The sequence below is a fragment of the Babylonia areolata genome, chromosome 2 (genome assembly GCF_041734735.1).
Source record: "Babylonia areolata isolate BAREFJ2019XMU chromosome 2, ASM4173473v1, whole genome shotgun sequence".
Classification (NCBI taxonomy): Eukaryota; Metazoa; Mollusca; class Gastropoda; order Neogastropoda; family Buccinidae; genus Babylonia; species Babylonia areolata.
Window position 1 is genome coordinate 71,988,777 of NC_134877.1, and position 15,534 is coordinate 72,004,310.

Below are 15,534 nucleotides of genomic sequence, written 5' to 3' on the forward strand. Positions count from 1 at the left end.
AAAACAGCACACCACACCTTGACACAGGTGACATCAAAACAGCACACCTCACCTTGACACAGGTGACATCAAATACTACAGCACACCACACCTTGACACAGGTGACATCAAAACAGCACACCTCACCTTGACACAGGTGACATCAAAACAGCACATCTCACCTTGACACAGGTGACATCAAAACAGCACACCACACCTTGACACAGGTGACATCAAAACAGCACACCTCACCTTGACACAGGTGACATCAAATACTACAGCACACCTCACCTTGACACAGGTGACATCAAAACAGCACACCTCACCTTGACACAGGTGACATCAAATACTACAGCACACCTCACCTTGACACAGGTGACATCAAAACAGCACACCTCACCTTGACACAGGTGACATCAAATACTACAGCACACCTCACCTTGACACAGGTGACATAAATACTACAGCACACCTCACCTTGACACAGGTGACATCAAAACAGCACACCTCACCTTGACACAGGTGACATCAAATACTACAGCACACCTCACCTTGACACAGGTGACATCAAAACAGCACACCTCACCTTGACACAGGTGACATCAAAACAGCACACCTCACCTTGACACAGGTGACATCAAAACAGTACACCTCACCTTGACACAGGTGACATCAAAACAGCACACCTCACCTTGACACAGGTGACATCAAAACAGCACACCTCACCTTGACACAGCTGACATCAAAACAGCACACCTCACCTTGACACAGGTGACATCAAATACTACAGCACACCTCACATTGACACAGGTGACATCAAAACAGCACACCTCACCTTGACATAGGTGACATCAAAACAGCACACCTCACCTTGACACAGGTGACATCAAAACAGCACACCTCACCTTGACACAGCTGACATCAAAACAGCACACCTCACCTTGACACAGGTGACATCAAAACAGCACACCTCACCTTGACACAGGTGACACCAAAACAGCACACCTCACCTTGACACAGGTGACATCAAAACAGCACACCTCACCTTGACACAGGTGACATCAAAACAGCACACCTCACCTCGACACAGGTGACATCAAAACAGCGCACCTCACCTTGACACAGGTGACATCAAAACAGCACACCTCACCTTGACACAGGTGACATTAAAACAGCACACCTCACCTTGACACAGCTGACATCAAAACAGCACAGCTCACCTTGACACAGGTGACATCAAAACAGCACACCTCACCTTGACACAGGTGACATCAAATACTACAGCACACCTCACCTTGACACAGGTGACATCAAAACAGCACACCTCATCTTGACACAGGTGACATCAAATACTACAGCACACCTCACCTTGACACAGGTGACATCAAAACAGCACACCTCACCTTGACACAGGTGACATCAAATACTACAGCACACCACACCTTGACACAGGTGACATCAAAACAGCACACCTCACCTTGACACAGGTGACATCAAAACAGCACATCTCACCTTGACACAGGTGACATCAAAACAGCACACCACACCTTGACACAGGTGACATCAAAACAGCACACCTCACCTTGACACAGGTGACATCAAATACTACAGCACACCTCACCTTGACACAGGTGACATCAAATACTACAGCACACCTCACCTTGACACAGGTGACATCAAAACAGCACACCTCACCTTGACACAGGTGACATCAAATACTACAGCACACCTCACCTTGACACAGGTGACATAAATACTACAGCACACCTCACCTTGACACAGGTGACATCAAAACAGCACACCTCACCTTGACACAGGTGACATCAAATACTACAGCACACCTCACCTTGACACAGGTGACATCAAAACAGCACACCTCACCTTGACACAGGTGACATCAAAACAGCACACCTCACCTTGACACAGGTGACATCAAAACAGTACACCTCACCTTGACACAGGTGACATCAAAACAGCACACCTCACCTTGACACAGGTGACATCAAAACAGCACACCTCACCTTGACACAGCTGACATCAAAACAGCACACCTCACCTTGACACAGGTGACATCAAATACTACAGCACACCTCACATTGACACAGGTGACATCAAAACAGCACACCTCACCTTGACACAGGTGACATCAAAACAGCACACCTCACCTTGACACAGGTGACATCAAAACAGCACACCTCACCTTGACACAGCTGACATCAAAACAGCACACCTCACCTTGACACAGGTGACATCAAAACAGCACACCTCACCTTGACACAGGTGACACCAAAACAGCACACCTCACCTTGACACAGGTGACATCAAAACAGCACACCTCACCTTGACACAGGTGACATCAAAACAGCACACCTCACCTCGACACAGGTGACATCAAAACAGCGCACCTCACCTTGACACAGGTGACATCAAAACAGCACACCTCACCTTGACACAGGTGACATTAAAACAGCACACCTCACCTTGACACAGCTGACATCAAAACAGCACAGCTCACCTTGACACAGGTGACATCAAAACAGCACACCTCACCTTGACACAGGTGACATCAAATACTACAGCACACCTCACCTTGACACAGGTGACATCAAAACAGCACACCTCATCTTGACACAGGTGACATCAAATACTACAACACACCTCACCTTGACACAGGTGACATCAAAACAGCACACCTCACCTTGACACAGCTGACATCAAAACAGCACACCTCACCTTGACACAGCTGACATCAAAACAGCACACCTCACCTTGACACAGGTGACATCAAAACAGCACACCTCACCTTGACACAGGTGCCCTTAAATGTCTGCCGGATGTAGTCAGCCACTCTGGGTGCCGCCATTCGCTCTGGGTCTGACCCGCCTATGTCCCGGGTCACAGTCCTGCACACACCATGACCTCTGACCTGTCAGCAAGTAAAACTGTTCCAGATCATTCACTTACATTACACACTGACACGTATAATCACACACACACACAGACACACACAGTGACACACACACACACACACACACACACATACACACACACACAGTGACACACACACACACACACACACACACACACAGTGACACACACACACACAGTGACACACACACACACACAGTGACACACACACATACACACACACACACACACAGTGACACACACACATACACACACACACACACACAGTGACACACACACACACACACACACACACAGTGACACACACACACACACACACACACATACACACACACACACAGTGACACACACACACACACACGCACACAGTGACACACACACACACAGTCACACACACACACACACTGACATAAACACACAAACAGAAAGACACACACACACACACCTTCCTGTCTCCAGGGCCATCACCACATCCAGTCCAGTAGGAGTTCCCATGGCCAGACTGCCGCACATCACACCCAGCACCTCCACCTTCCTCCGTCTCTCCTCACACGCCTCCCACACCTCCAGGGGCTGCACACACCTCACACCCACTGACTGACTGAGTAGTGACTGACTGACTGAGTAGTGACTGACTGACTGACTGACTGAGTAGTGACTGACTGACTGACTGACTGACTGAGTAGTGACTGACTGACTGACTGAGTAGTGACTGACTGACTGACTGACTGACTGAGTAGTGACTGACTGACTGACTGAGTAGTGACTGAGTAGTGACTGACTGACTGAGTAGTGACTGACTGACTGACTGACTGAGTAGTGACTGACTGACTGACTGACTGACTGACTGAGTAGTGACTGACTGACTGACTGAGTAGTGACTGACTGAGTAGTGACTGACTGACTGACTGACTGAGTAGTGACTGACTGACTGACTGACTGACTGAGTAGTGACTGACTGACTGACTGAGTAGTGACTGACTGACTGACTGACTAGTGACTGACTGAGTAGTGACTGACTGACTGACTGAGTAGTGACTGACTGAGTAGTGACTGACTGACTGACTGACTGAGTAGTGACTGACTGACTGACTGAGTAGTGACTGACTGAGTAGTGACTGACTGACTGACTGAGTAGTGACTGACTGACTGACTGACTAGTGACTGACTGAGTAGTGACTGACTGAGTAGTGACTGACTGACTGACTGACTGAGTAGTGACTGACTGACTGACTGACTAGTGACTGACTGAGTAGTGACTGACTGACTGACTGAGTAGTGACTGACTGACTGACTGACTAGTGACTGACTGAGTAGTGACTGACTGACTGACTGAGTAGTGACTGACTGACTGACTGACTAGTGACTGACTGACTGACTGACTAGTGACTGACTGAGTAGTGACTGACTGACTGACTGAGTAGTGACTGACTGACTGACTGACTAGTGACTGACTGACTGACTGACTGAGTAGTGACTGACTGACTGACTGAGTAGTGACTGACTGACTGACTGAGTAGTGACTGACTGACTGAGTAGTGACTGACTGACTGACTGAGTAGTGACTGACTGACTGAGTAGTGACTGACTGACTGACTGAGTAGTGACTGACTGACTGACTGAGTAGTGACTGACTGACTGAGTAGTGACTGACTGACTGACTGAGTAGTGACTGACTGACTGAGTAGTGACTGACTGACTGACTGAGTAGTGACTGACTGACTGACTGAGTAGTGACTGACTGACTGAGTAGTGACTGACTGACTGACTGAGTAGTGACTGACTGACTGAGTAGTGACTGACTGACTGACTGAGTAGTGACTGACTGACTGACTGAGTAGTGACTGACTGACTGAGTAGTGACTGACTGACTGACTGAGTAGTGACTGACTGACTGAGTAGTGACTGACTGACTGAGTAGTGACTGACTGACTGACTGAGTAGTGACTGACTGAGTAGTGACTGACTGACTGACTGAGTAGTGACTGACTGAGTAGTGACTGACTGACTGAGTAGTGACTGACTGACTGACTGAGTAGTGACTGACTGACTGACTGAGTAGTGACTGACTGACTGACTGACTGACTGAGTAGTGACTGACTGACTGACTGAGTAGTGACTGACTGAGTAGTGACTGACTGACTGAGTAGTGACTGACTGAGTAGTGACTGACTGACTGAGTAGTGACTGACTGAGTAGTGACTGACTGACTGAGTAGTGACTGACTGAGTAGTGACTGACTGACTGACTGACTGACTGACTGACTGAGTAGTGACTGCCTGAGTAGTGACTGACTGAGTAGTGACTGAGTAGTGACTGACTGACTGACTAGTGACTGACTGAGTCGTGACTGAGTAGTGACTGAGTCGTGACTGACTGAGCCGTGACTGAGTCGTGACTGACTGACTGAGTAGTGACTGACTGACTGACTGAGCAGTGACTGACTGACTGAGTCATGACTGAGTAGTGACTGACTGAGCAGTGACTGACTGACTGTGTAAAGACTGACCAACTGAGCTGTGACTGACTGACTGAGCATTGACTGACTGACTGACTGACTGACTGAGTAGTGATTAGTGACTGAGTACTGACTGACTGACTGACTCAGTAGTGACTGACTGACTGACTGACTCGTAACTGACTGACTGAGACTGACCGACTGAGACTGACTGAGTAGTGATTGGTGACTGAGTAGTGACTGACTGACTAACTGATTTGTTTAGTGATGAGAAACCCTTAATTCATAAATTGAAAAAAAAACTGCTTTTGTCAAAATTGGTATGTACACGTGTCAGATAGCAAACATTTGATTTTTAACATTTGTTTAAAAGTACCGGTACATTTGAATGAGAAAAATACTTCCATTACATTAATGACATGCATTTTTAAAACAACAATTGCTGGTTTCTGAATGGGTGTTGGCTATGAATAGCCACAGCTGCTGATATAAAACAATTTTTACAGGTTTCAGAATGGGTGTTTTGGCTATGAGTATAAATAGCCAAAGGTGCTGATATAAAACAATTTTTGCAGGTTTCAGAATGGGTGTTTTGGCTATGAGTATAAATAGCCAAAGGTGTTGATATAAAACAATTTTTGCAGGTTTCAGAATGGGTGTTTTGGCTATGAGTATAAATAGCCAAAGGTGCTGATATAAAACATTTTTTGCAGGTTTCAGAATGGGTGTTTTGGCTATGAGTATAAATAGCCAAAGGTGCTGATATAAAACAATTTTTGCAGGTTTCAGAATGGGTGTTTTGGCTATGAGTATAAATAGCCAAAGGTGCTGATATAAAACAAAAGGTGCTGATATAAAACAATTTTTGCAGGTCTCAGAATGGGTGTTGGCTATGAGTATAAATAGCCCAAGGTGCTGATATAAAACAATTTTTGCAGGTCTCAATTGGTGTTGGCTATTATTTAAAACAGCCACAGCTGCTGATTTTCCCAGTAGGTGACTAGGTCAGCTGCTGAACCACTGCCTGTACCAACAACTACCAAATGAAGGGCAATATTTTGTTCATGTAAGTCATCAACTTATTTGAGTGTGATGATCTTCAACTAATAAAGAGAGGACCAAAAAGTAAATCTTCTTGTCCATATTTAGGTTTGATAAGGTTTATGTCTGCAACAGGCCACATGCCTATGTATGCAATTAAACCATTTTGTTCTTGTTGTTCTCTCTCTCTGTCTCTCTCTCTCTCCACAAACTTTAAAACTGATCCTTCTCAAATCCTGATCAATAGTTTCTGACAATACAATAGAGATCAAAATAATCTGTACAATGAAGCTGTTTTTATGTCCATTCCTCTCACAAGATTTGAAACAAAAATAATTCACAATGTATAGAACTAATTATAAGTTCAACATATATCTCTTCCAAGAATATCTATCTCTTCAAATCTAGCCTTATTCACTTGGGCATTTATTTTTGCTGAGTATGTTTTGTTTTGTTTTTTGTTCTTGTTTTTTTGTTTCAGTTGCATGCAAGTCAAAGAGCATATTATCTTTTCTTCTTTTTGGGTGGTTGTTTGTGGAATGCATTACTAGTTTCATTCAAATATGATCCAACATTTGATATCAAATGTAAATTAATTAAATTCTGTTTGTCTGTCTCTGTTTCCCTCTCTCTCCCTCTCTTTCTAATCTACTTTTGAAATATATATATGATTATGAAGGGACTAATGTGTATGTGTACATGCAGATTACGAAGGGAGTAATGTCATGTGTATGTGTATAAAAATTATGCATATTATATTATGTGTACATGCAGAATACGAAGGGACTAATGTCATGTGTATGTGTATATGTATATTATATTATGTGTGTGAGTTTACCCTGCCATTTCTTCTATTATACTCACATATTTTTTTTATTATCTGAATTTACTTTTCTCTGTTTTGTCATAAGGGCTGAGTGCAAACAAGCACACATGCTTATTCAAATTCCCTCAACAAATCCACAAAAATTATAATGCAGACAATATTTAAACGCACACAGACACACATACACTCACACAGACACATACAGACACACAAATTATAATGCAGACACATTTAAACGCACACAGACACACATACACTCACACAGACACATACAGACACACAAATTATAATGCAGACACATTTAAACGCACACAGACACACATACACTCACACAGACACATACAGACACACAAATTATAATGCAGACACATTTAAACGCACACAGACACACATACACTCACACAGACACATACAGACACACACACGCACACTACTCACCACATACAAGGCATGCAGGGCACCCAACAAAGTGGCGTAGTCCGATTTTTCAAAGGACTTGTCCACTGGCTGCACCAGCAACGGTTTTCTACAGCCCGCCTCCACAGCCCTGGGTCAGTCACACCACAGGGTCAGTCGACACAGATCAGTCCCACCACTGGGTCAGTCACACCACTGGGTCAGTCAACACTGATCAGTCACACCACTGGGTCAGTCACACCACTGGGTCAGTCAACACTGATCAGTCACACCACTGGGTCAGTCAACACAGATCAGTCACACCACTGGGTCAGTCACACCACTGGGTCAGTCAACACAGATCAGTCACACCACTGGGTCAGTCAACACAGATCAGTCACACCACTGGGTCAGTCACACCACTGGGTCAGTCACACCACTGGGTCAGTCACACCACTGGGTCAGTCAACACAGATCAGTCACACCACTGGGTCAGTCACACCACTGGGTCAGTCGACACAGATCAGTCACACCACTGGGTCAGTCAACACAGATCAGTCCCACCACTGGGTCAGTCAACACAGATCAGTCACACCACTGGGTCAGTCACACCACTGGGTCAGTCAACACAGATCAGTCACACCACTGGGTCAGTCAACACAGATCAGTCACACCACTGGGTCAGTCACACCACAGATCAGTCAACACTGATCAGTCACACCACTGGGTCAGTCAACACAGATCAGTCACACCACTGGGTCAGTCAACACAGATCAGTCACACCACTGGGTCAGTCACACCACAGATCAGTCAACACTGATCAGTCACACCACTGGATCAGTCAACACAGATCAGTCACACCACTGGGCCAGTCACACCACTGGGTCAGTCACACCACTGGGTCAGTCACACCACTGGGTCAGTCAACACAGATCAGTCACACCACTGGGTCAGTCACACCACTGGGTCAGTCGACATTGATCAGTCACACCACTGGGTCAGTCAACACAGATCAGTCACACCACTGATCAGTCACACCACTGGGTCAGTCACACCACTGGGTCAGTCAACACAGATCAGTCACACCACTGGGTCAGTCAACACAGATCAGTCACACCACTGGGTCAGTCACACCACAGATCAGTCAACACTGATCAGTCACACCACTGGGTCAGTCAACACAGATCAGTCACACCACTGGGTCAGTCACACCACTAGGTCAGTCAACACAGATCAGTCACACCACTGGGTCAGTCAACACAGATCAGTCACACCACTGGGTCAGTCACACCACAGATCAGTCAACACTGATCAGTCACACCACTGGGTCAGTCAACACAGATCAGTCACACCACTGGGTCAGTCACACCACTGGGTCAGTCAACACAGATCAGTCACACCACTGGGTCAGTCAACACAGATCAGTCACACCACTGGGTCAGTCAACACAGATCAGTCACACCACTGGGCCAGTCACACCACTGGGTCAGTCACACCACTGGGTCAGTCACACCACTGGGTCAGTCAACACAGATCAGTCACACCACTGGGTCAGTCACACCACTGGGTCAGTCGACACAGATCAGTCACACCACTGGGCCAGTCGACACAGATCAGTCACACCACTGGGTCAGTCAACACAGATCAGTCACACCACTGGGTCAGTCACACCACTGATCAGTCACACCACTGGGTCAGTCGACACAGATCAGTCACACCACTGGGCCAGTCGACACAGATCAGTCACACCACTGGGTCAGTCAACACAGATCAGTCACACCACTGGGTCAGTCACACCACAGATCAGTCACACCACTGGGTCAGTCGACACAGATCAGTCACACCACTGGGCCAGTCGACACAGATCAGTCACACCACTGGGTCAGTCAACACAGATCAGTCACACCACTGGGTCAGTCACACCACTGGGTCAGTCAACACAGATCAGTCACACCACTGGGTCAGTCAACACTGATCAGTCACACCACTGGGTCAGTCACACCACAGGGTCAGTCAACACTGATCAGTCACACCACTGGGTCAGTCAACACTGATCAGTCACACCACTGGGTCAGTCAACACTGATCAGTCACACCACTGGGTCAGTCACACCACTGGGTCAGTCAACACAGATCAGTCACACCACTGGGTCAGTCAACACAGATCAGTCACACCACTGGGTCAGTCACACCACTGGGTCAGTCAACACAGATCAGTCACACCATTAGGTCAGTCAACACAGATCAGTCACACCACTGGGTCAGTCACACTACTGGGTCAGTCAACACTGATCAGTCACACCATTAGGTCAGTCAACACAGATCAGTCACACCACTGGGTCAGTCACACCACTGGGTCAGTCAACACAGATCAGTCACACCACTGGGTCAGTCGACACAGATCAGTCACACCACTGGGTCACTCAACACTGATCAGTCACAACACTGATCAGTCACACCACTGGGTCAGTCAACACAGATCAGTCACACCACTGGGTCAGTCAACACAGATCAGTCACACCACTGGGTCAGTCACACCACTGGGTCAGTCACACCACTGGGTCAGTCACACCACTGGGTCAGTCAACACAGATCAGTCACACCACTGGGTCAGTCAACACAGATCAGTCACACCACTGGGTCAGTCACACCACTAGGTCAGTCAACACAGATCAGTCACACCACTGGGTCAGTCAACACAGATCAGTCACACCACTGATCAGTCACACCACTGGGTCAGTCACACCACTGGGTCAGTCAACACAGATCAGTCACACCACTGGGTCAGTCAACACAGATCAGTCATACCACTGGGTCAGTCACACCACAGATCAGTCAACACTGATCAGTCACTCCACTGGGTCAGTCAACACAGATCAGTCACACCACTGGGTCAGTCAACACAGATCAGTCACACCACTGGGTCAGTCACACCACAGATCAGTCAACACTGATCAGTCACACCACTGGGTCAGTCAACACAGATCAGTCACACCACTGGGCCAGTCACACCACTGGGTCAGTCACACCACTGGGTCAGTCACACCACTGGGTCAGTCAACACAGATCAGTCACACCACTGGGTCAGTCACACCACTGGGTCAGTCGACACAGATCAGTCACACCACTGGGTCAGTCAACACAGATCAGTCACACCACTGGGTCAGTCAACACTGATCAGTCACACCACAGGGTCAGTCACACCACTAGGTCAGTCAACACAGATCAGTCACACCACTGGGTCAGTCAACACAGATCAGTCACACCACTGATCAGTCACACCACTGGGTCAGTCACACCACTGGGTCAGTCAACACAGATCAGTCACACCACTGGGTCAGTCAACACAGATCAGTCACACCACTGGGTCAGTCACACCACAGATCAGTCAACACTGATCAGTCACACCACTGGGTCAGTCAACACAGATCAGTCACACCACTGGGTCAGTCACACCACTAGGTCAGTCAACACAGATCAGTCACACCACTGGGTCAGTCACACCACTGGGTCAGTCAACACAGATCAGTCACACCACTGGGTCAGTCAACACAGATCAGTCACACCACTGGGCCAGTCACACCACTGGGTCAGTCACACCACTGGGTCAGTCACACCACTGGGTCAGTCAACACAGATCAGTCACACCACTGGGTCAGTCACACCACTGGGTCAGTCGACACAGATCAGTCACACCACTGGGCCAGTCGACACAGATCAGTCACACCACTGGGTCAGTCAACACAGATCAGTCACACCACTGGGTCAGTCACACCACAGATCAGTCACACCACTGGGTCAGTCACACCACTGGGTCAGTCAACACAGATCAGTCACACCACTGGGTCAGTCAACACTGATCAGTCACACCACTGGGTCAGTCACACCACAGGGTCAGTCAACACTGATCAGTCACACCACTGGGTCAGTCAACACTGATCAGTCACACCACTGGGTCAGTCAACACTGATCAGTCACACCACTGGGTCAGTCACACCACTGGGTCAGTCAACACAGATCAGTCACACCACTGGGTCAGTCAACACAGATCAGTCACACCACTGGGTCAGTCAACACAGATCAGTCACACCACTGGGTCAGTCACACCACTGGGTCAGTCAACACAGATCAGTCACACCATTAGGTCAGTCAACACAGATCAGTCACACCACTGGGTCAGTCACACCACTGGGTCAGTCAACACTGATCAGTCACACCATTAGGTCAGTCAACACAGATCAGTCACACCACTGGGTCAGTCACACCACTGGGTCAGTCGACACAGATCAGTCACACCACTGGGTCACTCAACACTGATCAGTCACACCACTGGGTCAGTCACACCACTGGGTCAGTCGACACAGATCAGTCACACCACTGGGTCAGTCACACCACTGGGTCAGTCACACCACTGGGTCAGTCAACACTGATCAGTCACACCATTAGGTCAGTCAACACAGATCAGTCACACCACTGGGTCAGTCACACCACTGGGTCAGTCAACACAGATCAGTCACACCATTAGGTCAGTCAACACAGATCAGTCACACCACTGGGTCAGTCACACCACTGGGTCAGTCAACACTGATCAGTCACACCATTAGGTCAGTCAACACAGATCAGTCACACCACTGGGTCAGTCACACCACTGGGTCAGTCAACACAGATCAGTCACACCACTGGGTCAGTCACACCACTGGGTCAGTCACACCACTGGGTCAGTCACCACAGATCAGTCACACCACTGGGTCAGTCAACACAGATCAGTCACACCAATGGGTCAGTCACACCACTGGGTCAGTCACCACAGATCAGTCATGCCACTGCGTCAATCACACACAGTGACATTACTGGGTCAGTCACATTACTGGGTCAGTCACATTACTGGGTCAGTCACACACAGTCACATTACTGGGTCAGTCTTACACAGTCACATTACTGGGTTGAAAGACAAAGAAAAAGATCATTTGCTTACCGCTTGATACCTTTCTCTGCTGCTTCAGAAAATCGTCTGACATCATCAAAGTCTCTGTTCAAGGGGCCAGTAGGGGAGTACACCTAAATCATGACACACAAACTACATGTCACATGGAAATTATTGGTCTTTCATTTTAAAGGCCAGCAATATCATTAACCACATAATATTATGAGGGATGTTCATTAAACATTTCCCCTGACCCACTTCCCATGGATTGAGAGGAGCAAAACTTCGCACAATTATTTATTAGTCTTTCTCTACATGGGTTCCACCAAGGGTGACACACATCGCCCATCGCTTTATGCAGCTGTGAAGACCTTGCCTGCAGGGTGCACAACAAGGCACAACTTAACCTCAGAAATAAGTGTCTCATCGTCTGTTAATCACTTTATGCAGCTGTGAAGACCTTGCCTGCAGGGTGCACAACAAGCCACAACTTAACCTCAGAAATAAGTGTCTCATCGTCTGTTAATCACTTTATGCAGCTGTGAAGACCTTGCCTGCAGGGTGCACAACAAGCCACAACTTAACCTCAGAAATAAGTGTCTCATCGTCTGTTAATCACTTTATGCAGCTGTGAAGACCTGGCCTGCAGAGTGCGCAACAAGCCACAACTTAACCTCAGTTGGGCAGCATGCGAGTTGTTAATCGGGGAGTTCTCTTGCATGAGTCGGACACCTTTGGTCAGCATGCCTCGCCTCTCAGTTTTGAAGGCTTTCTACAGCAATGAAGCACAGCACGTCCTGGTAATTGTGGTACCCTTTGCCAGGAAATCCATCATCACAACTCCGTGTCGATCCCAAAAGACCGTGACCATGACCTTGCCCGCCGAGGGTTGGACACGTGCCTTCTTCAGAGGTGGTGAGTCAAAATGCTTCCATTGCTTTGACTGGGATTTGATCTCTGAATCATAGTGATGGACCCATGTTTCATCCTGCGTGATCAGCCTGTCAAAGAAGTCCTCCTGGTTTTCTTAGCACATGGCCAAAAGAGCCTGAGAGCATGTGACTCATTCCTGCTTCTGGAAAGGTGTGACCGACCGGGGAATTCATTGTGCAGACTACTTCTGCATGTGCAAATGGTCAGGGATTGTTTTTTCCACAGGCCCCACATTGATCTTGACATCTTGGGCTAGTTGGTGAATGGTTATGTGGGAGATCCTTCAAAATGGCAGCCTCCACATGCCAGATGGTGTCTTCATCAATGGCAGACTGTGGTCGCCCAGAAATGGGAGCTGTTTGTGACGATGTCGACCACATTGGAACTGATGATGCCAGAGCTTGACTACATCATTTGATGAGGCATCCTGCCCATAAGTCTCTTTCACCTCATTGAATGTCTGCCTTGGTGTTTGGCCTTTCAAGTACAAAGTCTCTTTCACCTCATTGAATGTCTGCCTTGGTGTTTGGCCTTTCAATTACAAAGTCTCTTTCACCTCATTGAATGTCTGCCTTGGTGTTTGGCCTTTGATGACTGTTGTGCATTCAACTGGCTCCTTTATCACACCTTACTCCACCATAGCACCCATAAAAGAGAAACTGTGAGTTCAGATATGCAAATTACCATGTGAACTATAGAAATATGTATTATAATACATCACATGTGCAGTTTCAGACCCCTACACTAAATGGAGATATGTCAGGGGAAATCTTTAATGAACATCCCTCATAAATGATACACAAACTACATGCCTGGTTTAAATCATTGGTCTTCCACTGAATGATGTAAACCAATGCCAGTCCCCATCTGTACTGTGTCACTGTGGCTACCAACGACAGTAACATTAGTGTGTCCCTGTGGCTACCAACGACAGTAACAGTAGTGTGTCCCTGTGGCTACCAACGACAGTAACAGTAGTGTGTCCCTGTGGCTACCAACGACAGTAACAGTAGTGTGTCCCTGTGGCTACCAACAACAGTAACATTAGTGTGTCCCTGTGGCTACCAACGACAGTAACAGTCGTGTGTCCCTGTGGCTACCAACGACAGTAACAGTAGTGTGTCCCTGTGGCTACCAACGACAGTAACAGTAGTGTGTCCCTGTGGCTACCAACGACAGTAATCAACAGTAGTTTGTCCCTGTAGCTACCAGTGACAGTAATCAACAGTAGTTTGTCCCTGTAGCTATCAGCGACAGTAATCAACAGTAGTTTGTCCCTGTAGCTACCAGTGACAGTAACAGTAATGTGTCCCTGTGGCTACCAATGACAGCAACAGTACTGTGTCCCTGTGGCTACCAATGATAGCAACCAACAGTACTTTTTAACCATGGCTACAAATGACAGTAACCAACAGTAGTGTGTCCCTGTGGCTACCAATGACAGTAACAGTAGTGTGTCCCTGTGGCTACCAATGACAGTAACATTAGTGTGTCCCTGTGGCTACCAATGACAGTAACCAACAGTAGTGTGTCCCTGTGGCTACCAATGACAGTAACATTAGTGTGTCCCTGTGGCTACCAATGACAGTAACAGTACTATGTTCCTGTGGCTACAAATGACAGTAACCAACAGTACTGTTTAACTGTGGCTACCAATGACAGTAACAGTAGTGTGTCCCTGTGGCTACCAATGACAGTAACCAACAGTAGTGTGTCCCTGTGGCTACCAATGACAGTAACAGTAGTGTGTCCCTGTGGCTACCAATGACAGTAACATTAGTGTGTCCCTGTGGCTACCAATGATAGTAACAAACAGTAGTGTGTTGCTGTGGCTACCAATGATAGTAACGAACAGTAGTGTGTTGTTGTGGCTACCAATGATAGTAACGAACAGTAGTGTGTTGCTGTGGCTACCAATGATAGTAACGAACAGTAGTGTGTCCCTGTGGCTACCAATGATAGTAACGAACAGTAGTGTGTTGCTGTGGCTACCAATGATAGTAACGAACAGTAGTGTGTTGCTGTGGCTACCAATGATAATAACGAACAG

The 15,534-nt window shown here is 47.4% G+C and overlaps 1 protein-coding gene across 1 annotated transcript in view; it reads right to left on the bottom strand.

The window, feature by feature from the left end:
• The window catches only part of LOC143276892 (putative aminopeptidase W07G4.4), a 103,030-nt gene that overhangs the window by 71,039 nt on the left and 16,457 nt on the right, over nucleotides 1-15,534 (bottom strand). The window contains exons 4-7 of the mRNA XM_076581550.1: nucleotides 12,603-12,685; nucleotides 7,671-7,779; nucleotides 3,353-3,480; nucleotides 2,783-2,882 (exon numbers count right to left, since the gene is read on the bottom strand). Of these exons, the coding sequence (XP_076437665.1) occupies nucleotides 2,783-2,882; nucleotides 3,353-3,480; nucleotides 7,671-7,779; nucleotides 12,603-12,685 (420 nt within the window). The remainder of the gene's footprint in view (nucleotides 1-2,782; nucleotides 2,883-3,352; nucleotides 3,481-7,670; nucleotides 7,780-12,602; nucleotides 12,686-15,534) is intronic.